Raw genomic sequence first — 23,878 nt, 5'->3', positions numbered from 1 at the left:
TATAAAGTAACTGAACAACTGAACACATGCACACATACACCCCCCTCCCCCCCCGAAATCCAACATACTGTGTATTTGTGATTAGCTGTAGAAACCACTGATAACCACTTAGTTTAGCATCACAGGGGTGATGTGTTAATGGAAACATACTATTAACGTCTCCCTTCAGGCAAAGGGTTACCCAGTGCCCCGTGGCCTCTCGGTACAGGCGACACATCTGGGCTCGACCCGCAAAAACTAGCAAAAGGCGGCGGGGGCGGCCCCGGCCCTCAGTTAAGATGGCGGCGGCAGCGCCGCGTCACGCGGTGGGCGGGGCGGCCCCGCGCGCGCTCCCTCTCGCCGTGGCGGCGCGGGCGGGAGGATGGAGCCGGCGGCGCTGGAGCGGTTCCCCAGCCCGGGGAAGGGCAGCGGGCTCCGCTCCCGCCGGCGGCTGCGGCCCGGAGAGCTGCTCTACCGTGCCGAGCCCTTCGCCTACGTCCTCTCCAAGGAGCAGCTGGGCGGCGTGTGCGAGCGCTGCCTGCGCAGGTACCGGCGGCCGAGGGGCCGCCGCCGCCTCTCCCGCCCGGCTAGCGCCGCCCATGCCGCTGAGGCGAGGCGGGGCGGCCGAGGCGCGGCGTGCCGCTGCCTGCCGCTCTGTTGTGACGGCTGTAAATTTCAGCGGCTTCTGTCTTGCCGGGCGCGGGGGGCTTGGGTGGAGGTTTGCCGTGCAGCGGGCGGCAGCAGCCGGCAGCGCCTGGGTGCTGTGCTGCTGCTCGGCGGCGTTTTGGCGCCAGCCTCCCCTCAGGGGATCTCCTCAGCCCGGCCGCCCGCCGCAGCGGCAGGTGCTGCTGGGGGCGAAGGGCCGGCGGCGGGGGTGCTGCCCAGAGTTACGTCTTGTGGGGTGAGGGGGGAGTTCTTACCTGCTGTAGCCCCACAAGGAAGCGGCTTGTGTGACCGTGACGCTGCTGCGTTATTATGCTCAGCCCTGGGCGTTCGTGGAGGCGGCAGGAGCCCCCGTGAGGCGGCCGGGGGGCCCGTCACCTGCGCAAGCCTGTCCTCTCTTTTGAGATGTACATTGAATAAACGCCTGCCTTCTTCCGCCAAATCCTTACAAGTGACAACTGGCAAACCAACAGTAGCTTTCTCTGTGTGTTTAAAAGGCCCTATGACTCTTTTCTACCCTTTCGCAATTTTCCAGCAAGATAGAATGTGATAGACCTCTTTGTAGGAGATCTGGGTATTAATACCTGAAACATGCTGGTAGATAATCCAAACCCATGCGTAATTACCAAGACTTGAAGAAGAGAGACAATTCAGTACTGCTAGACTTTACCTTTTTTTTTTTTTTTTTTTTCTTTTTGAAGCTATTTGATATTTGGTTTCTTGAAACCTTCCCAGTATTTTGCTTCATGTCCTTACAAGGCATCTCAGCTTCTGTTTAAAGAAATGACAATATGATCCTCATTTTCCCAGAGAGAAGTCTGGCACTGTGTTCCAGGTCAGGCTTGCACCTAACCTCAGCATATAAAATAAAACCAAAAAAGTCTTAGCTAAAATACCTGTGAAGTCTGGCTCACGACATCAGATTCTCCTTCGAGTCATGAGAGGCTCCATGCAGGCTTCACGAGACAGGCTGAGTGCAGCAACAGGTGAAGTGAGAATGAGTCTGAAGTGTTTGGATATAGAAGTGTAACCAAGGCAAGTTTTATTGGCAGAAATGGTGGTATTGCCAACTGACATATTATGAAAGGTTATGCATTTGTGGAAGATGGTGGGGTTTTTTTCTGAATAGTGGTGTCAGTTAAATTAAAAAAGTTAAATAAGGAAATAAAAATAAATTTCCACCAATCTACCTTCCATTGCAAAATGTACTGTGTTTTTAGTTTTTAGACAGAGTTTATAGATCAAGATTATGCAATCTGACTTTCTTCTTGCTCATCTAATTAAAGGTAGAGGCTTCTTATTAAATGGACTTTGTTAAATTAGTGAGTGATATGTATATCTATACATAGATCTCTTTTAGATATGTATATCTATACATAGGTCTCTTTTAATAATGTATAAACACCAGAAAAATGGTGAATGAATCATGGGATGTGGAATTGAACCGTTTCACGAATCTAATTTTCATTTAATACAAAGTGTGATCTTTGTTCAAAGCCAGGTATAAGAAAAACCATTATTGCTCACTTCCAGTTCTACACATGGAAGGAAGTCTGCTACTGTTCCTGTTTTTCACTCTGATCTTTAGGTGGCAGTACAGGAACACAAATTAAAAAAAAAAAGAAAGAAAAAAAAAAAAGTCCTGTGCTTGACATTGATTTAGCATTTTAGCAGTCATATTGTATATAAAATTAATGTTTGAGGCTTTATACCGTGAAGTGTAATTCTATACTTACTTTTGTCTCCCAACATGTAGAAGTAAATGTTGTTGGATGCAGCTTTTGGCTGTGTGAGAAGCGCTGGATGAGCTAGAAGACGGGTAATGTGCAGAATATCCTGTTTCTGGACTGCTTGCTGAGAGGCAGCATGGTCTCGACAGGATTTGGGGTCATGGGCTTGCTACAGAGCTGAGTTACTCTGTGACTTTGATTGAGTCCTTACAGCAAGGGTCTGAGGTACCCAAGCAGAGTGAGGATGACTTTTGGGGGCAGAGTTTGCTGCTCTGAATGTTATTGTGGATTTTAAATATTGGTGTGTGTATATATATATATATATGCAATCAGTGCATCTACTAGTAGAAACATTAACATCACTTCCTTACCTTACTAGGCTGTTGATACTATTTGTGCAGTGAAATTAAATTTTTTGGTCAGTGGTGTTAGGTCTATGTTGTATGTAGATAAGATGTCAGATTTTGGTAACTGTCACCCCTTCTATGAGAAAATCCTGCGTTTGCTAATGAATAGGTTCCTGTTGTTTTTTTAAAGAAGGCTGGGCTGAAATATTCTTCTATGGCTCATTTAATATGATAGCGTAGCTGTTTTGAATTCCATAAGCACTTTAAAATAAATACTGTCCTGAAGTAGGATACATAGTAATGGTTTGCTCAGAAAGATACATTTTGATAAAGAAGAAAAGGGTTTTTGACAGAGTGTATTTCTATGGAAGCAGTGTCTTGTGAGAACATGTGACATTGTGTTGCGTGATAGTACCTCCTTTGCAAAACAGTATCTGTAGTGTTAGGGTCAGTGCCTTGCTGAAAACACACTGTGCTTTTATGGAAAGCTGACAAGATTTGAATGGCCAGTCTCTTCCAGCAGCTTACGGGGGAAAGCAACAGAAAAGATTCTCGTTAACTAAAAATTTTCTGTATGGCTTCTTCCATGCTTTAATACCTTCTTAATGTGATGTCAGTGGCAGTACGGCTCAGTACAGGTTTATCTAGCAGGACTGAGAGGGTAAAGAAAGCAGGTTTATTTAAAATCTTAGGGAATTTCACTGTATTTTCCATTCTGCTGGACACTGATGATGATGGTGAATAAAGATAGTTGCCAGTGATCCCCAGAGGCTTCTATCACCTTTCTCTGCTCTGGAAAGCAACTATTACACCTCATTTTTTCTTCTCTATCCTTTACCTGGCTATCAGATTATAAAATGACCTTTCTTCCAGTCCCTAGTAATTTCACTTAATTTAGCCTTTCCACATTTCTTATGTTCAGTGAATCCCCTTTATTCATATGTGTGTTGCCAACAGCCTAGAACTCAGGTGAATTAGAAAAGTAGGCTGTCCTTTCATAGGAGCTGTGCTTGCTCGATCCTTGTAGATTTTATTCATCCAGCTGATTAATGGTTTTATGCTTGATTATAGTCTCTATTGACTTGCCAGTGTGAGAAGCCAGGCTTGCAGTCAGTATAGTCAAGTAAGTGTGATGATTGCTTTTTTTAAGGAAATAAAAAAAAATGTAAATAATTCAGAGTACTGCAAGCACTGGAATACTTGAGTTGCTTGTACATTTAGAATTCTGCTGTTAATATTATGTGAGATTATAGATGACATCAGACTAGATCAGAAAATACTGATATTCTCAACTTTCTATGCAAAATTCTAAGTTTAAAGAAAAATATTTATCTGACCTATTTTTCTGCCATCAATTAGAAATATTTTTAATATTACTTTTATTTTAATTTTGTGGTTTATTAAAATTTGCTTTTATGTAGTTGATCAGATTTGGAGTTCTGTTAAATTGAGAAGTAACTGGTTATATCCAGATTTTAACAAAATAGTCCTAAATCAGTACTGACTTTTAATGTAGGACAACTTAACATTGCAAAGTTTGCTTGCCCATGCTGATTTATCAGGCTGTTTTATCTGGTGGTGTTGCTCAGTTTGCTTAGCTTGTTAAACCTTTACATGGCCTTTAAAGATGTTCCTTGTCTTGGTGTTTGGCAGTTCTCTTTCTCTGCTTATTTAATGTTCTGTTGGCTATTAATCCCTGCTGTTTGAGTTTCCTGCAAGGTATGTGGTTGTGATGGCACAGCTTGCTGTGACTTCTGGATTTTGAGTTGAAAATATACCCAGTCTGTTACAGAACAGAAGTCAAAATGAGAGTGAAAGTCAAAGTCAATTCTGCCTTTGGTGTTTGCTTTTTACAGGGCATTTCTGTGATGGGTTGTATTTACAAGAATCCACTGCAAGAAAACTCAAGTCTTAGCTGACACTTGGAAACAAGCAAAGAAACTTTCTAGAATCTCATTCTCAGAGAAAGTAGGAAAAAGAAGTAAAAGGAGGTAACACTAGACTATTTCCAAATACTGTACCACTTGCACTTTTAAAGGAAAGAGACACTTAAGAAAAGTGAATATTTGAGAATAGATAATGTACACCATGTATTAGACTACGAAATAAGACATAAGTGTTTCTTGTTTGGGTGAGGTCAGAGGTTTAGAACCTAGTAATGGAATATGAGGAAGTATGAATGTTTTTTTGTATGACTGCAACTTTTGTAAACATATGCAGAAAGAGGAAAAACATCTGAGTTAGAACTGTTGGTAAGCTATCCATGGCAGCAGATACAACTGCAGTATGGGTAATATAACGAAGAATTTGGTAAATAGCTGGGTAATTACAAAGTGCTAAACACGGGACAGCAAGTGTATGCTTCTTGCTGTACTTTACCTGACTTAAACATAGCTAAATGGACACACATTTACATTCAGGACTGTGCATTCAGTACTGTGCCTTCAGCACAGACACACTCTTAAATAAACTGCTCTTTTATTAATAGTAACAATATTATGTTATCCCATCATCAAAAGTTGACATACCATTGTTAATGTGGAGTGCCTACGTTAATGGCATCCTGAAGGTACAAAAATACCATTAAGTTATAACCACAGTGTGGAATGTTTTAAGTAGAGGGGAGCAGGGTTTGATTCAGAAAGAGAATGACAAGGAGGGTGGTTGTGATTGTGTGATCCTTCATACCACTGTGACCCTGGCTTAGACACGCACAGCTCTGCGGAAGGACAGTTAGCCCTTAATGCTCCAAGTGTACCTCTTTCACCCTGCAACTGGGAGATCGAGAGAGGAGAGTAGCTTGTTATTTTGGCTCTGTAGCAATGAGAATTTCTCCATGCAGGTGCTGTCATTCACCAACAAACCTAAGATGATTCCTTAAGCACCAAAGTGAGCATCTCCATTAGCACAGCGCCTGAGTTCTGCTGCTTCCAGCTGTGCTGTGTGATTAGGGGTTTGTTCGTTCTTTACACAGGTAGAAGTTTAGCATATATGAGACGTCCAGTAAAGTGCGAGGCTATAAAATCTATACAGTCTCCTCACTTACCTTTGAAAAATACTTCTGTTGCTCGTTAATATAGAGTTAGCTTTAAAAATATGCTAGCTTCTTCAAAACATACTGGCAATCACATTTTTGAGATGTGAGAACGATGGTGTGTATCATGTCCCTTCTGTGACAGCCAAAGTTCCAGACAGCAGTTTCCAGTAGTTTTTGAGATGCATAACCTCATATGAAGTAGAGGAATATAAACAAATTATATCTGATTAGTGGTAATCACAGTGTGGAAACAGTGTGACTATTAGCAGCAGGGATGTTTTTCTGCTTTCAAGGTAGGATAATCCTGGGAATTATATGCTATGATTTGATAGCATTTCTGACTAATGAGTTAGGAGTGCAATTGCAGTGCTCTCTTCTCTTGATATGTATGATTTTGTGTGACGTAAGGTCAAAGGATGTGAAACAAAATTGTATGTGAGACATGAGCTATACAGGGTATCAGAATTTCAGTTCCATGTACATGTGTGAGAATGTTTCCCAAGACCTGAGGAACTGCACACCACCACCACCACAAATGTTTCTATCTGTAGCTGAATGACTAATGTGTTTTAGGCATTAATGTAGCCTAAAACAAGTAGCATTTTCCTAAGAAGATATATCCTTCCCTCATGTCATCTTACTACAATAGCGAAGGTTGAAGCAACCTTATAAAGAACAGGACAGAAATGCTTGTTTCTGTCCTTGTGCCAGCTGGAGCCATAGAAGTGGCTTCCAGACTGCTATCCCATGCTGCCACAAAAATCTTCTGTAAGAGAGAGTGAGGAGAATAGGCTATTGACTGTGCTTTACTGCAGTATCTTCTCCAGAGAAGACTCTGAACTTTCTTGTCTAGAAGAATAAAGCCTGTGGCAGAAATTATACTTACAGACTCCATATCCCCTTCCTCCTGCTCAGTCAGGTTGAAGGTAGGGAAGGAGGAAGCTCTGGCATTCAGGATAGCATTCATACTAAGTTGTCCTGGCCTGCCTCTTGATTCGGTTTTCTTCCCTCACAGTACCCTTTAGGGTGGTCAGGAGTTTCCTATGTTGCTGTTAGGAATAACCCTTGGCAGGTGTTTTCCTTGACCAACTGTTTCTTCCTCTTGGAGATTTGTTTTGGGAATGTAATTCAGGTTCTGTTTGCTGTAAACCCTCTCCTTTCCATTGTGCAGAATTTAGTCCTTGCTCCGTGCCTCCTTACCGCCTTGGATGCTCTGGGATTGCTTTAGGTGAGGTGTGGGTCCTTGCCCATCATCTTCTTCCCTTTCTCCTGTCTTGTGATCTCGAGGCTGCTGTTATTGCCTTCTGCTGCCAACCTGGCTTTGCCCCTGTTAATAACAGAAGAAACAGGAAAGGTAGAGGCATTGTTAAAAATAAATTCTCCCAGGTCAAGTGTTTATTGCCATGTCTGTCATTTATGGAAAATGAAAATTTAAAAATAAATTCTCCCAGGTCAAGTGTTTATTGCCATGTCTGTCATTTATGGAAAATGAAGATTTAAGTTTAGCCATGCTTTAGAAGTCCCTAAAGGTCTTACCGTGTTGTGATTTTGTGTTTACAATTTCCATGTTTATACTGCTCTGTAATTTAAAGGCATTATATCAAAAGTGTTCTCTTGTCAAGCTGTGACTGGTAATTTAAGTTCTAGTCATCTTGTAAATTCTTCTGAATTTAGGCTTTACTATATATCCACAATCCATACCTGATATTATGTTTCTTTTGTGCGTATATCAGTCAATAATATTAAAGTTTTAAAATATTAATGTTCTGCATGAATATTCTTTGCTTGTGGTAAGTGATAAAGTTTGTGAATTGGATTACCTTTAGCATGCATTTTCTTAGGGTAGTTTGTAATTGTGAAAGTACAAAATTAAAAGTAGTGCTATGAGGGAAAACATAAGTTATTAAAATATGGGTAACTTCTAGCTAATGTAATATATAATGACACAATTAGTTTCAGATATCTTCTGAGAAAGTTCTTAATTTTGCCTAAGTTGCTGGAAGTTTTATACTGCATTAGGGAATTTATTGTTTAACTTCTTTAAGAACTGTTAATGATATCTTGTCCATAGGCATTGGAATTCATTAATTGTTAGTGATTGCTTCCATTGTGGTTGTACTCAAAAGCCACTGTGTGCTTATGGCTGTATGGTGTACAAATGATGCTTTTTTCCCCTTGTAGAATCTATAGTCTTCTTCAGAACCAGTCATAACAGCTGTTTTGAATTGTTTGAACTTATATAGGTGAGGATTAGGGAGTTTTTGTCATATCTCTCCACCCCACCTATTCATGTTTTGAAGTGGGATATCAATCCATGTGACAACCTATCTGATGTGATGACTAGGAGCTGCTGAAAGGGCAGGTATTCTTACCACTCCCCAAAAGTCCTTGTTCTCCTTCCTGCATGCTCCTTCTGCTTCTCTTTTGCCATCTTTGCTGCTTATCTGACCTACGATATACTGGTGCAGAGATATAAAGTGGCACAAAACATATTTACCAAAATATAAAAATATTTTAGTACCCTTGAGTCAAATTATTGCTGGGGGGAGAGAGGAGCTGAGGTGGCCGTTGAAAGGGTGAGTCCAGGTCAGATAGTCAGGGGTGTGCCTTCTGCTAGTAGCTAGCCTTTAGTCTGCTGTACCTAAAAATGAAACCTTAAAGAGCATATTTAAGAGGCTTTTCAAGCCCTTGTGGGTGTTTTCAGGGTAAGTGGGGCTTTCAGAAGTGCAGGACTGACTGGCTTGTTAGTGTGGTGGGGGATTTTTTCCCACCATGTATCACAGATCAGTCCTGGGCAGTCAGGCCCCACCTTCGTTCCTTTACCTGGTCATGTTTCTGCCATATTTTACTTCCCCAGAAGCACTTCCTACCATTAGCTTCAGTTTAGTAGAAGAAACACTGCAGACATTTTCAGTTGCTTCTTACAACAAAGAAAGTATTTTATTTTTGGCTCACGTCTTGGTTACATAGGAGTGTCTTGACTTTTTTGACTATTTTTGTTGCTGCTTTTACTTATTTCAGGATCTGTGCTTAGTTCCTGCAATCATAATTCTCACAGTGTGCCTCTGCAACTGAATGGGAAATTTTATTTGGAGGCCAAGGTCAAGTTCTGAATAATTCCCAAGGGTGTCCCAATGTCTGTAGGGTAGACACCAAGTGGCACAATTGGTTGAACACCAGTAATTTCTATGCTAACTCAAGCTGTAATCCCCTGTTCATGCAATATTTAGCTTTCCTGTTTATCATATTAGTTGCCTTCAGCTCGAGGCTTGTTCTGCTATTGTCTTGATTGCTCAAGCTTAAGTAAAATTAAAGACTGAATTTATTTTTTTATTTTTTTTAAAGTAAAGTATCTTCTTGGCCTCTGTATATCAGAGCACCTGATTCTGCAGTCAATAGGCAGGAAATACCTTGCTTGGGCATTCATGTAGGGTTTGTGTGCTGCCTGTGTAATCAGGTTTTAGCATCCAAAGGAAGAAAAGCCAGCCTGTTGAGATGGACTTTTTAGGAGGGTGTGATTAGGAGTGGTTGTGATGTAGAAGTGTAGGAAAGGAACAAAAGATCATCCCTGAGAAAGAAGAGAGAGTAAAAACACTCTTATCGACTGTAAGCCTTTTCTTACAATTCAAATGAATATGGCTCGTTCATACAATCTAAAGGCTCATTCAACTGCTAGGAGGGTGTGCTGGTGACCTGAAAAGGCAGTATCTGAGGAGGTGTTATTCTTGGTGGTGGTGGTAAGAATTGTGGCAGAACAGGGGGAGAGAGATTGAGACAAGATGTTTGGTGAAGCATCGCCCTGGAAGAGGAAAGTTTTGGCTCAGGAAATGTCGAGCATGAAATAAACAATGTATGTTTCCTATGTTAAATCTTTGTTCAGTGGATTTCATGCTTCTCAAAGGCTTGTTTTTATTTATTTGTCAAGAAAAGCTTGAAAACAGCTTGTTTTAATGTAACGGTTCAAACTGGAGTGACGTGGGTTTTTTTGTTTACATTTTTTTATTCTCATTATTTTTTAAGTACTACTTCTATCTGATAAGACAAACTGTAGCACCTCTTCTTCTTGCTGTAGCCTGGCTACTGTTTTCTGTCACAGAAATAGAGCTTGCAGCTCCTTCTGAGATGAGTGGTGTACTTGCTGTGTATAAAAGCGTATCTCACAAATTTTGCCTCCTCCATTTCTATGCAACTTGTTTGTGTGGGAGGAGTAAATTCAAGTACCACATTGGAGATTGTTGTGCTGGGAATCTTTATTGAATGTTGCCTGGGATGAAAAAGGTTTGTGTCAGGCTAGTGCACTACAGTTTAATTTCCTCTGAAAAAAATTGAGGGTTTTTTGATGAAACTCTGGAACCAGCCGTTCTAAGCATTGGGCGAGTGTTGATGTGGGTCTGTACTTTGTGTAGCTTGCTCTGATTTCTGTGGTGCATTAACTCCAAGTCCTCTAGCTGCTGAAAGTATCTTAGTCCAGGTTTCTGAGGATGCAAAAACATACAGAAAGATTAAAAAGAAAAAAATGAAGTGGCATGGAAAATCACTTCAGAGAGGTTTGTGTTCCTAAGTGTCTGTGTTGTTTTAGCAAATGTGACTGGCTACTCAGCTATTTACAGATTTTATCCACTTGTAACATTAAAACAGGCTTATTAGCTGATATTGCTGTACAACAGATGGAATAGTGTGGAAACGATTTCTTGAAATACTGTATGAAACTCAGTATATGATGACGGATTTATCTGAAATTTTTGCCCTAGGAAAAAAGAGGCTATGCAGTAATCCACGCAAGATATGTATGACATCAGGTGCAAACCAGATGTAGCAATGAAATTGTTTTTATCTTTAATAAAATCTATTACAGAATTACATTGATTTTTTTTTTAAAAGACTGTAGTTCTGGTTTTATTCCCCCAAATAAGCACAGAATACTATCTTTTACTCTAAGAATGTCTCTTTCTGTGGCTGAGACAGTAGATGAATTGTGCTAATGAGCACTATAAAGAGTGACAGATCAGGCACAATAATAGCGGGAGAGTTATAAAGGCTCATAGTTAGCAGGCAGTTACTGAAACGAGTTAATTTTGCCTCTTCTAATAGATACCTAGTATTTTATCAGACATGCAGTCAGTCTGCATATTGCTCATATGTGGGTTTTGGTGCCCCTTAATAGCCTTTGCTGCTTTGGCAGTCATTTTGATTGGATTACACTAGCTATTTTATGTGGTTAATGCCTTATTGTGTATTCTGAAAACTCAAAATTACTTAAATTAGATTTTTTAAATGAAACTCCGTAAGAAGTGTGGACATGCTGAGCATTGTATGCAAAACAATTAGACCTCTTTAAAGCCTTTGTGGAAATTTGGGGTGGGGAAATTGGACTCTCCTTTCTACTGAAAAGTGTGCTAACTGGAGAATCCTGTTGCATATATATGAAATATAACAGGCTGCATTCACTTGTGCTGAGTTAATGCTCCTTTTAGGATTTAGGACTAAAAATAAATAACTACATGGAAGGTGGTGTGTGCGTTTGTGCTGAAACACATGTTCAACTAACCTCTCACTGATTAGGAAGTTAGTGGATTTGTCAAGACTTAATTAGTTTTATTTTTATGACGTTTGTTTTATTCAGTGTTTCGGGAAAGGTTTACCCTTCTGTTCCTGTTCACTGCCTTTATAGAAAATCACTTTGCAATAAAACATGTCACTAATGTTTTTATCTGAAGAGGCTATTGTAAGATTTTTCACTTGTAAAGGCTGGTTATCGTTTTCCTTTCTGCCGCCAGATGAAGCCTTCGTAGACAATCTTCAAACACAACTTGGGATAGGGGGTCAATTAAAGCAAAGAGTGGCAACTCTCTCCTTTTTAATTTGTCTTGCTTGTGTATAAAACCAAAGATATTCTCAGCTGATGGGTATATTTTAATGCATGTATGAGGAACACAACAGATGAAGGACAACCTTGTAGTTCAGCTACATCACTGAAGGATTAGAGCCCTTGTTTTGTTGCTGCCTTCGTCTGTGAAATTGAATAAGGTCTTTCATTGCTTACCTATTTAGAGAGACTTGAAGTTTATTGCATTCACCCATATACTTCGAAGTTGTTGATAGCATGTAAAATAGAAAATATTTTTATTATATGTTTGTGTATCACCTTAAGGGCAATATTTGACCCTAGCCCACTTGAACATCTTAAAAAGTGATTATAGGCAGCAGAAGGCATATCTGCTATAAATGTCATAGTACCACTAGGAAAAAGTCCAACACCAACAGGTTTATATGTATATTTAGAATTAATATGGCTTTTCAAAATTGCTAAAATATGTCCTAATTCTGCCAGAGCTGGAAGCTTTGTCGTGCAAAACTTTATGGCCTGTGCAATTTGCCAGATCAGAATATTGTGGTGCTAGATCATATGGTGGTTTCTTCCAGTTTCAAAAGCTGTGAAACTTGATCATCCTTGGGCCAAGAAAAAAAATCTATGTGTGGAAAAAAAGCAGCTTAACTGATACCTTAGAAGAAAAGAAAAGGGACCAGTGTAATCTGAATTACAACAGACTAAAGGAAACATCAGTGTGTAAAATTGTTCACCTGAGATGGGCTCAGGAGACATAACCTAGAGAGCAGTTTTAAGCAGAAGGGATATTAAATATTTCTGGGAAAAACTGATCATAAAGGAAGAACATGTCAGTTTTTTAAAGTGCTGGTTTGTCATGGGTGATATTGTGATATAAATCACCACATCAAAGAGAGAATTTAGCAGATGGAAGCTAAAGTAACAATTTATGTATGGTGTGAAGGGTTATGAGACATGCTTTCTGAATTTTGCATGTATGTGTAAAAATCTCAGAGAGATTTTGAAAGGTGAGACCTACAGTCCTTATTTTCCCTGGAAAGTTACAAGGTTGTGGCTCCTCTGTGTGATGGATGGGAACACTTAAAAGAATGAAGGGGAAGTGGAAAATACAGGTCTGGGAAGAGATTAATAATTTCTGTACATACAAGATTTGGATTTCCTGATGTTGCGAAGCATCTTAAGTAGAGGATAAAAGCATTTTAAATGAACAGGATTTCTTAACGGAAAAGTTCTCTTAGAACTTCTATGCAAACTGATGTGGAGGGAACTGGGTTTTGGGATTGGCAGTATTAAGTTGAGTCTTTGTATTTGGCTGGGAGAGCTGTGGGATGGAAGCACCAACACTAGACACGTAGCTGGAGAGCCTGGGGCTCTTTCTGTGGTGGCATTGGGGTGGTTATGCTGTCTGGTGATGGAAGAGCTCATAGGTATTACGGTCCATACCAGTGAAAGTGGACATTACTTGCAATTCAGAATATCCTGTTTCAAAGTTGGTTTTAGCCTCTTATCTTGTTTCTGAGTCTCAGAAGGAATTGAATTATTAAAGGACACATTCTGCCTTTGAACAGGTAGCTCTCAGCAAGGTCAGTGTTTCACGTGCAAAGAATACAGTGATGTTTGGCTTTCTGTTGGGGTGAGCTGGTGTAGGGCTCCGGTCACTTCTGCAGCGTTCCTTCCTTTATTAATCTGCTTTGAGGCAGATGAAATAATTTGCAGAGCTCCCAAGTGCTTCAGAAATAATTATGGAGCCAAATTCCTTGTCCGTAGAGATTGCTTTGGGAGTTGTGACTTCCGGAATATGTCTGTTCAGAACAACTCTACTGTAGACTTACTGTATCTTCTTTTTAACCTCCCCCCATGGAGTCTTATAAGCTGTAACTGTCTGTACACATACTATTTTATGACTCTTGTAGTTAGGGCTGCTTGTGAAACACATACTTGGTACTCATTCCCATATGTTCATATATGCTTTAATTATGTAATTAATTTCTGCTATGAAGTACTTTACTAATAGCTGTTATTAATTGAAAGATTATGCTTGCTTTTCTGCTAGATAGCACATAAGGATTCAGTATCAGTTTTAAAAACTGCATTTGTTGGGGCATCTCAATGTTGATTCGTTTTACAGCTGGAAGGTAACGGCATTTTAAAATATTCATTTTATTTTCCATATACAAAGTCACCTGCACTGTGTGTTTACCCCGCTCCCTTTTGCTGTAAATTCTTCGAGGCATGTAATAGCTTGCCAGTGGTCTCTTACGCTCAGAAGGTAATGAATGGTTAGCAGTTTATTGCAGATAATAACTTAGCCACAAACTGTAATGCATGCATAAGCTCATTGTGTAGAATTTTTGCCTTTAAGACAATGTTTAATTGGTGGTTGTAGGTTTAGTAATGTCATTCCAGGCTGTGCTTTCCCCCAGGTCTTCGCAACAGAAACATCCTCCTCCTCTGCCATCCCGCCCCATTCTGTGAGCAGACGAGGCTAAAAACTTTTCTCAGTTTTGAAATGCTTCCAATTTTGCCACAAACTTTTTAGTAGCTTTTAGTAGGTGTTTCGGCTTTATCTTGTGATTCTTAGTATTCATTCCAACTGAAGGAATGAAAAGAGGAAATAAGTGACCTCTAGTCTTTCCCAGGCTTGTACCTGTGAAGTAAAGTTCATCTTTTACATGTGTATATCTTGTTTACTGCTGCTGTGGATGTGAGCTCACGATCAGGAACAACAAAATCTCAGTGGACTCACTCCTGCAATTATCTCCTATCAGAGTTTCTAATAAAGATAGAAAAAAGTTTTAAGTTTTTTGAACTTGTATGTCTCCTAGAATTAGTAATTTCCAAAAGAGCTGCTTTTTTATTCATGTTTTTTGTTTCTATGTTTATTTATGCTGCTTAAGCAATAAAAAGCTGGATTAATTTTAATTGGGAAAACAGTATGTTCTCCTAAACTTGTCTTGTAGCTGAAATAAATAGAAAATTAAGTTTTAATAGTTGCTAAATAATTTAGTTCTTACTTCTGAGAAGTTATTTCCCAACCAACATTAATTAAAAAAAAAAATCCCTTAATTCCTTCTTCTTGATTTTTATTTTACAGATACTGAGGACATATTTAACAAGTAAATATTGTGTGCATTTGGGGAAATAAGGGTTATTATAGCAGTAAGGTTACTGCAGGCACCATGCACTACAATGTGATATGGTGGTCATAGGCCATCAAATTGATTTGTTACTTAATGAGATTTATTGCAAAGCATTGTATGGTAATGGCTTTAATATCAGGCTTTTGGAGGAGTTCTTCATGTAAATATTCTATTTTATTCAATTTTAAAAGTGTCATAGCAGTTACTGCAAATAAAATTACAGCCTTTAGACTTCTTTTTTCTTGTTTGACATTAGGATTTTCACCTACTTTGCATAACTCTGTTGACAAAGCCTCATTGACAGAAAGTTAACTCTCGTTCTCTCATTTCATGTCTACAGTAAACATAAACATTGTAGTTGATGTGATTGTAGTTCCTGTAGCAGTGTCCATGAGGAGTGAAGTTTTCCAATTACACGGTATAATTCCCTAGCCTATTTCAGCAGTGGACTTACTTGAAAGCAAATGTCGCTCCTCCTCACACTGAAGGATTGCAAGCTTCTTAATTATGCATCAGGGTAGGGCGATGTCAGTGCAGCTGCTGCTCTTGTTTTGCTTTTAACACCCAAAGACTAATATTTAGGTGGTCCTAAGGTAGGTGTTTCAGGGTGCTCTGTGTGTGGGTCAGGTGCTCCACACTTTGTTTCTGGATTCCATGCTAGAAGCAGAGCCTAACTGTGAGCTTCTTCCGGAACTTGTCCAGTACTTGAACTCTGCAACAGCTGCTGGGGCTTCACCTGTGACCAAAACCCTCTGGGTCTTTGTTTTTTTGGGGTGCTCCAGGTTTGAAGAATTTCCTTAGGGAGGGCTAATGTGTTCTGGTTTGTCATGTAAACAGAGCTGTTTTGCAATAAGATGAAGAATTTTTCCAGGAAATGTTGCTTGTAGTGAGGAGAAACTGTTCCTGGTGAACATGAGTAGCAGCAGCTGAGGGAATGAACATTGAAGAGGATCAATGCCGTTTGAAGAGGAAGTAAATGGATGTGATTGTGATAGACATGATTAAAAATGTTCTCTTGTGTACTGCTTTACGATACACTCATCTGAAACTATATTAGATCAGTGGAAGGAAAAAAGAAATTTCAAAACTTGAAATACAGTAGTGTCTGGTGATTCATGTCATGCTTTTATTTTAAGGTTGGCTATTTTTTGTGTGATTTTTTTCCAACATTTAAATGTTTTACATTTAAGGAGAAGTTGTGATTTTTATTTTTTTTTTTTTTAACCTGGGAATATAGTCAACAAAAATCTTGAAATGAACAAAGGAAGAAAAATGCAAAGAATAGGAAAAATTTATTTTTATTACTGGAAGTGAAGTTGAAATGTAAAAAATGCCTTAATAAAAGGCATCATTGCTTATACAAGCTAGAAAATGCCTAGTTAGTGTGATTATTTGGTTGTGGTTTTTAATTTTTTTTGAAGTCTGGAGACTTAAAAAGTATGTCTGGGTTTGTTTCTAGAAATAGCCTAACACAAGAATTACCCAGGAAACCCCCAACTTTTTAATCTCAGACAACACGCACACCCACCACCCCCCGCCAAGTAACAATTTGTAGTTGCATTTGTCTTTTTGTCTAAATTCGCTTGAAAGGTTAAAAAGGCTTAGAAGTGTGCTCAAGTTTTTAATTTTTATGTTTTTTAATTATCTTTATATGCTAATATTTTCTTATTATATATTATTGTACACTATATATTAATATATAAAATAATATTAATATTTATATATTTTAATAATATAATGTTTATAGATTTAAAAAATATAATATATAAATATTTTAAAATTTATATATTATTATAATAAAATTATTATTATACAAAATAATAAATTTAATAATATATTAAATATCTTTAAAAACTTTTTTAATGCTCAGTTTCACTGAAAAGATGCTCATTGAAAAGATCCAGGCAGAGAAACAGTATCTAGGTAGGATGTAACAACATATTGTAAACATGCTTAATGAATTCGAAAGTAACTCTCAAAGATCTAAGTGGCAAATTGATCAAAACCACTCTCTTATGTAGTCCACATTTTTCTGCTGAGTTTACATGAAGCCACCAGCTTTAATTTTGCTTAAATTGTGGTTTAGAAGTGTGCATGAGTGTAATCTGTAGGAATTAGTGATTAGGAAGTCACCCTTTTCCCTTTGTGTTGAGAAGACTGATATTTACATATGGTGCTCACATTTGTGGATTTGAACTATTGAGTGTTTTTAATCACATCCATCAGAAATGTAGTCTGCAAACGGACTGTGTTTGGGAAGAGAAAAGTCTTCCACAAGTGTCAGTATGTTGTTACTACGTACTGGATATGCATAGTATGTTGTGTGTATAGTAAACTGACCTGTCCCATTAGCAGATGGATCTTTAGGCACCATGAGGGTTTAAGGAAAAGCTGTTACAGTTATGGTAGTGCTGCTCTTGATGTAAAGCCTAATGTTTTCCTAATTGCAAATATATTAATCTCTTACCTCAATTAACTTTTCTGTAGATAAGCAACATTATATGTTGCAGTAGTTCTTTGGGATTTATTTCCTCAGTTGTGCTGGTGACTAATCTGTTACTTAGGGCTGTAGGACCTGAGACATAGACAATTCCATCTTTCTTGACAGGTGTTGAATTTCTTTGTGTGTATAAAGACAGATAAATTAAAAAAAAATGGTGAAATAACAAATGAAGTCTGTCTACCCACTTGCAAAATGGGCAGCAGCAAGAGAAGCAAGTGAAAACCACCAAAACTAATTTAAATACAGCTTGATGATACTTTGGGTTTGTTTTCTAGGCAGCCAAAGTGCAGTTACATGTATCTTTCCAAGACAATAGGGGCTGGTGCTAACACAGTCTGACCTTGGGAGGTGTGTAGGTGTATCCACTCCTGTTAAAGTGAATAGACCCTGGATACAAGGTGCAGGAGGAGATGCATCATCTTGTAAGACTGAACTGTTTCACTTCATTTGTGACCTAATCAGGATTTGAAGTCAAGTTTCAGGAAATTAATGCTTACTGTTGCTATTTCATTTCCATAAGATGCTGTGGTGAATTAGGAAATTATACTTCAAGGGTACATGAGAACTCAGAACATCTGTTACAGTACTGGTGAAATGTGCCTTTCGCATGCCTGGCACAAGCAAAATAAATCCTTTAGATCTCCATATATTTTGGTATTGCATTTTTATTTAACCCCTTTAACTTTTTGCTTTTTCCTCTTAAATACTTTTGTTATTTGCAGAAGGCCTGAAAGGGTAAACCTGCAGGATTATTTTTCAGGACCATAGAATTATTAAACAACTCATTTGTTATAAGTTACTTCTGGTTAAAACTTCCACTCTGGATTTGAATTTTGATGCTTAGAAAATCAAGTTCTAACTTTAAAGCCTGATTTATGACAGTGTATGTCCAAGGAAGGTCTACTGGTTTTTTTTCTTGCTCTTGTGAACTATTCTGTGTAACACTTCGTGATACAGGATGTGGATCACTTTTGATACCAAAAGACATTAGACTGTTTCTCTGAGTGTTTGTATAATAAATAGCCAAATACTGAGAATGCTGAGAGGTTTACAGTAATGGAAGAGATTATTTATATCCCCTCCCTATTTTTTTTTTTTGTTCCCCCTAATAACAACAGAAGATTTTGGGCAGTTATCTTCATTACTGTTGATGCAGGTATATTTAAATCTTGGTTTCTTCCTCATGATGGATCCCATCCTATGACACTGGATGGCTGACATTTTTCTGGAGGGTAGCTCGGCAGGATTATTCAGAAAAACCCAACCCACCTGGGGAGGGAGCAGAAATTTCAAAACAGAAAGATCAGGAGGGAGTCCAGTCATGCTGATTGTGTAAGCTGGGGTTGGTTCCTTGTGTTCAGACACTCATTGTCTTTAATCTGTGGGTTCTCCCCCAGATGTAAACATACCCCCAGTGATTGTGGTTATTGTTCTGGCAGACGAGGAAGTGTATTCAACATTGAAATGCAAAATTATCTTCAAATGATAGATCTATTTTATTGGGAATTGTTTAGCAGAATGTGAACAATGAGTATGGGCCGCTGTAGCTAGGAGATGCTCAATTTTAGAGGTCTTAAATCGGGAATCAGTCTCTTACTTGTAGTGAAGTGTTTAAAACTACTTCTGTAGACACTAGCTATAATCTAAAGCTTTGTGCGTGTCTAAGAAATAATTATTTGCTTGGTCTGGCTATTGATGCTTGATGCATTTTATGATTACTCTGCCAGCCAAGAAATGAGATTGCTAATGAGAAACAAAATGACTATGAAGAACTGAAAACATGAGGGTTGAGTCAGGCTCTGAAAAAGCTGTGCAGATTCTGCTTTAAAGAAAACACCCTCCATTTTGCATATATGATATAGATTATAAAATGTACATATGCTGTTGTTATATGAAATGAATAATAACTGTACCTATTACCTAAAAAAAAGTATATATAAATTGTGGATTTTATTAAGAACATATTAGGCAGTGTTGCAGTCTTCCAGATTCAGTTGTAACAGGCTGCGCACAAAATCTCTATACATATCAGCTGCAGTTGCTATGAATAGCTGAGTATGTTTTACATCATTTGTATCTATGTGATCATTTCTGTGATCATAGAATTTTCTGTGAAATGGTTTTGGTGGCTCAGAATTAATTTAAAGCATACAGAGTGTAGTAGAACAGTTATCTGATCATGTGACACACTTGCAGGAGGAAAGATCTATTTGATATAAAAAGACTTTGCCAGATGTTTTTCTTTCTCCTGACATATTTCTTTTATATGTGTCTGGATTTTAAGAGAGTTGAACTTTACAAGAGTTCTGTCTTAACCTCTGCCAGAGTCAATTCAGTGACATTTCTAGTTAAACGGTGTTCTTTCTTCATTGTTGTCATACATATCAGATAAAAAAAAAAATAATTTGCTAGTATGCCATAGAGGAGGACAGAGCTTTTATTTAGCTTTAGTTTTGCAATTCAGGACTATTTTTAATCCTGCAGTGACATTTTCCTCAGCCTAGTTTGTGTTGTGAAGCAAGAGATGATTTAACCTCATGTATTCTTCAACTGTTTTGTGGTACCAAGTAGCATCCTATTCTGCTGAAAAACCAAATGACAGAAAAACCCCAGTAACAATCCTGGTGAGGGACATGTGTCACTAACTAGCAAGTTATTAGGGAGAGAATATTGCTCAGCTGTTATTAGTTGCATTCTGTAAGTGTAGCAGAAACTAGGTTAAAATATAATGCAAAAGGAATCTTGTTTGTGGAATAAATTGAGTATCTTTTTAAAACAGGGTGTGTCTGGCATCTTAAAGTAACTCTTTTTTTTGTGGAGCACATGTCCTCGGAAGGGTGAGCTGAAGAACTGAAAGCTAAGGGCACCATGTGATGGGTGCTGCTGTCACTGTTTGCCTCCACAGAGGGCAGTGAGCTGCTTTTCTGATTACCAAGAGAAAGGACTGATTTTAGTAAGCAACAGGATACCACAGGATGCTACCCCATGTGGAGCTGCGAGAATATCCCCTCTAACACTGCCTAGTGGAGCCTCTGATCATATTCTTTAAAAATACCAAAAAACCAAACCAAAACAAAAAACCCTCCACAAACCACCAAGAAGGCAAAACCAAACCCACTCCAAACCGAAGAAGGCTTAATACACAACTGACCTGCCATACGATTCATCCTTCTGTTCCCTGTGTCCTTAAAAGGTGCACGTTGAAGATGTACAACCCCCCACTCCCCACCCCACCAATATCTTAGTTGGAAGTTGTGAGATTGCGGTGTCCACTTCAACAGCGTGCCGTTCCACCGTGCGCTGTCATTTCAGGACTGGGGACTGACAGGGGAAGGCTAGTTCTGCTGCTTGTCTTTCAGAAGAACAGCGTAAACATTGCATATGTCTTGGCCCACTGCACTGATTTCCAGTTGCCTGTAATTGCATCCAGAAATGTTTGGGAACCAGGGCAAGTGATGAAGTGAAGGTAGGATGTGCATCCTAACCTATACCACCTCAGCACCCCAGCTGCAGTGTCATGAAATGACGGGAAGTTTCAGCTGGCCTTCCAGAATAACACACAGAAAATGCATTGCAGTAGATTAATGCAGAAATGACACAAAGGAAATGGTTGCAGGGAGGTGGAAGGAGAACTTTTTTGTTGTGGGCTGTAACTAACTGTGGCTAAAGAACCAGGACATGCATCACGGCTGTGGCTCTGCAGCCCAGCAGCAGCTGGTGGCCCAAAGGCGAGGTGAGATTGATGGCTTTGTTCTGCTCTTCTGCTGCGTGTTCCCATCAGGCACAGTGCGGCTAAAAGCCCTTCTACCCAGAAACTGTATGTGTAGCTAACACTAAACAAGAAACGGAGCAAACCCTGCTTTGTTTCTTCTTATTTAGGGTATAAACCTGGGAGTTTCATTCAGTTAGATGTTGGATCTGGGCTTCCTGATATGCAAACTGTCCTGGGTCTGTTTGTTTATTTGTGTTTATTTTAGAGCTTCCTTAGCTGTATCTGATGTTGTATGGATCCTTTTTTTCCCCCAAGAGTCAGTTATGAATTTTTATGGTATTTTTTTATATGAATTTTTGTGGCAGTTCATATACGTCTTATTTTAAACCTACTAGAATTATTATCCAAGATGACGCTGTGGTTGTCCTTGCCTATGGAACAATCGAAATCAATGAGAAAAGATGCAAATGTATTCAAAGATTATAGGAAGCCCTCCCAGACACGTTTGTAGCTGCAAGTAATCTGTATTCATAGTCTGCCACATGCAGGGATTTTACTGGTTTGAACCACGTGCGCTGTCCCACTAGAGGAGGCAGTTTTGATTTCTTCAAAACCATGTGAGGAGTGAGCTCTTTCTTGTGTTCCTGTTACAAGTAAGTGGGCTTCCTAATGAGAACCAGCAGGGTATTGTTTTGGTAAGGGTTCAGTGATGGGGCTACACTGTTTGCCGGGTGCCTGCAGCGTAGCACGTAACGGGGTGCAGAATAGTCACAAATAGCTGGACTATGGTTTCCAGTTACTCTTTCATATTGTGTTTATGTAACAAACGCAATGAAAGATAAAGATTAGGTTTCAAACTTTGTTAGTTAGGTATTTGTTAGAAGTCCGCTTCTGAGCGTAAGCAATATTTTTTAAATGCATACAAGCATAGATGTGCATTTTCAAGTTTGCTCAAAATTCAGGATGTTTTGGAAACTGAAGATAAGAACAACTGGTAGAAATAACTTAAGGTCTATTAGTATTACATTACTGCCTAAGGTATGCATCTTAAACTCAAAAACTGGATCGGTTTGGTTCCAGGAGGGGCAAAAGACGAAGGGTGAAGTAACTTTGGTAGAATTAAGCTCAAATTTCATATAGTATAGGCTGACTGAAATTGTGTACTATGCTAAGAATAACATTTCTTTTAAAGTTGCAATTAAGCTTTTAGTGCTGTTAGGAGGTTCACTTCTAACTGTTAAATTGTGAGGTTCTCATCACTCAGCTGCCAAGCTGTTTGTCAGGTATTCATACAATAATGCAGGCAGTGCTGGTCACAAGGTTGGGCATCTGTGGCCCTGATACCACTGAGCTGATGGCTGAGGTTTGGAGTCCTGTGAGTATTTTTTGGTTTAGAAAGGATGGCTTTAGTTTGCAAGAGCAAACTTTGCTATCCAAAGTTTATCCAAAGATTAGAATTTCTTTTGCAATGCAACTGTTATTTCAATGATACTTTTGCATTAAAAGCAGACTTGAGACTGTTTATGGTTTCTCACGAAAAGCCATCTGTTACTACAAATTGAGACATTTTCAAGGGTGTACTTAGAATTATCTTTTTTTCCTACTATTATGTTTCAAGTTAAGTGCATTAATCCTAAGTAATGTATTTAGTCCTGGGCAATAAATTTATTCAGATTGAGTATTTCTTTAATTTCTTTCAAAAAGAAAACTGTATTTGTGAGAACATAATGAATGACTTTCTAAGTGATATGAAATATCTAGAGTTCTTCACTGAAGCAGGACTTTTTCCTTAATAGGCAGGCTTAAACTTGTAACCACTCTTTAGAGTATTTAAATACATTAGTGACTGGAAACAAGAAATTCTGATAGACTCTTTCTAGGCATCCCACAACTGCTACCATCATTGTGCAAGCTCTTCCAAGTAATTGGGTATAATTCAAAGACTCATAGGCAGTCTAAGCTATTTCTGTATTCTTTTAAATGTCGTAATGGTGGTCATATGTAGACGCTGGGTGTAGTTTTTCTGCTATATGGTCTTAGCTTATTTTTAGGAGATGTATTTTATTTTTTATTTCAATTAAAGTAGTAAGTTTTGCATAGATATTAAATTTTGTTTTGCATATACATTAAATATTTTGTGTGCCATAGGCTTGGTAGCAGTGTATTTTATAAGTGCAATTAATAAACTCACATAAATATTCTCTGTGAGGCAGATTAAAATAAAAGTCCAGGTTGATTAATTTGTTTTCCAGGTATGGCAGATGTCTGTTGCAGGCATTTTTAAATAGTGGTCTATCCATGATGCTTAAAGCTATTTGAAGATGTCCAAATATGCAAGTTTTTTCTTGTTTTCCTTTTCTAATCTTACTCCCAGTTGGTCTCAATAACTGTATCTTACGTGGATTGAAATTCATGCCAGCGTAGGGGTTTTCATAAATCCTTCCTTACTTTAGGGCTTTTATACTTGTATTTAGATTTTGAAAGTGTTTTATTTTTTTTCCTAGGCATTTTTCTTCTTAGGATATGGCATGCATTTTGGGAGACAAATGTCTTTTTTTGTTTTGTTATTTAATTAATTGTTAATCAAGTTTACAGTAGGAAATACAGTGATAGCATGTAAAGGCATATCTGCCAGGCTCAGCGTGTGCTCAGCCCCTCTCTGTCCTGCAGAGCTGTTAGGATGCACAATATGAAATTGCTGAGATGAAGCATTAGGTGCAGAAATTTGCCTGGAGGCATGCATGTGCTTTACTTCGGTGGGGTGGCACAGCGTGCTGGCCAAGGGTCTAATTAACCATGTGTGCCGCAGCTTTACTTTGATGGATGGTGCGTGTAGCTTGGATATGGGTGAGATGTGAATGCCTGCACAGATTGCTTATTGTGAGAGACAGCAAGGGAAGAGAAGTTGGTCTAAGAAAG

At 38.8% G+C, this 23,878-nt stretch overlaps 1 protein-coding gene across 1 annotated transcript in view; it reads left to right on the top strand.

Annotated features, from left to right (window-relative positions):
* Window positions 1–315: 315 nt before the first annotated feature.
* The window catches only part of SMYD3 (SET and MYND domain containing 3), a 419,814-nt gene continuing 396,251 nt past the window's right edge, over window positions 316–23,878 (top strand). The window contains exon 1 of the mRNA XM_055714562.1: window positions 316–525. Within this exon, the coding sequence (XP_055570537.1) occupies window positions 362–525 (164 nt within the window). The 5' untranslated portion in view covers window positions 316–361. The remainder of the gene's footprint in view (window positions 526–23,878) is intronic.

This window comes from Falco cherrug, chromosome 6, assembly GCF_023634085.1.
Source record: "Falco cherrug isolate bFalChe1 chromosome 6, bFalChe1.pri, whole genome shotgun sequence".
In the NCBI taxonomy this organism is placed as follows: Eukaryota; Metazoa; Chordata; class Aves; order Falconiformes; family Falconidae; genus Falco; species Falco cherrug.
Note: the sequence above shows the minus strand (reverse complement) of the source record. Positions and strands in the feature narration are given on the sequence as shown.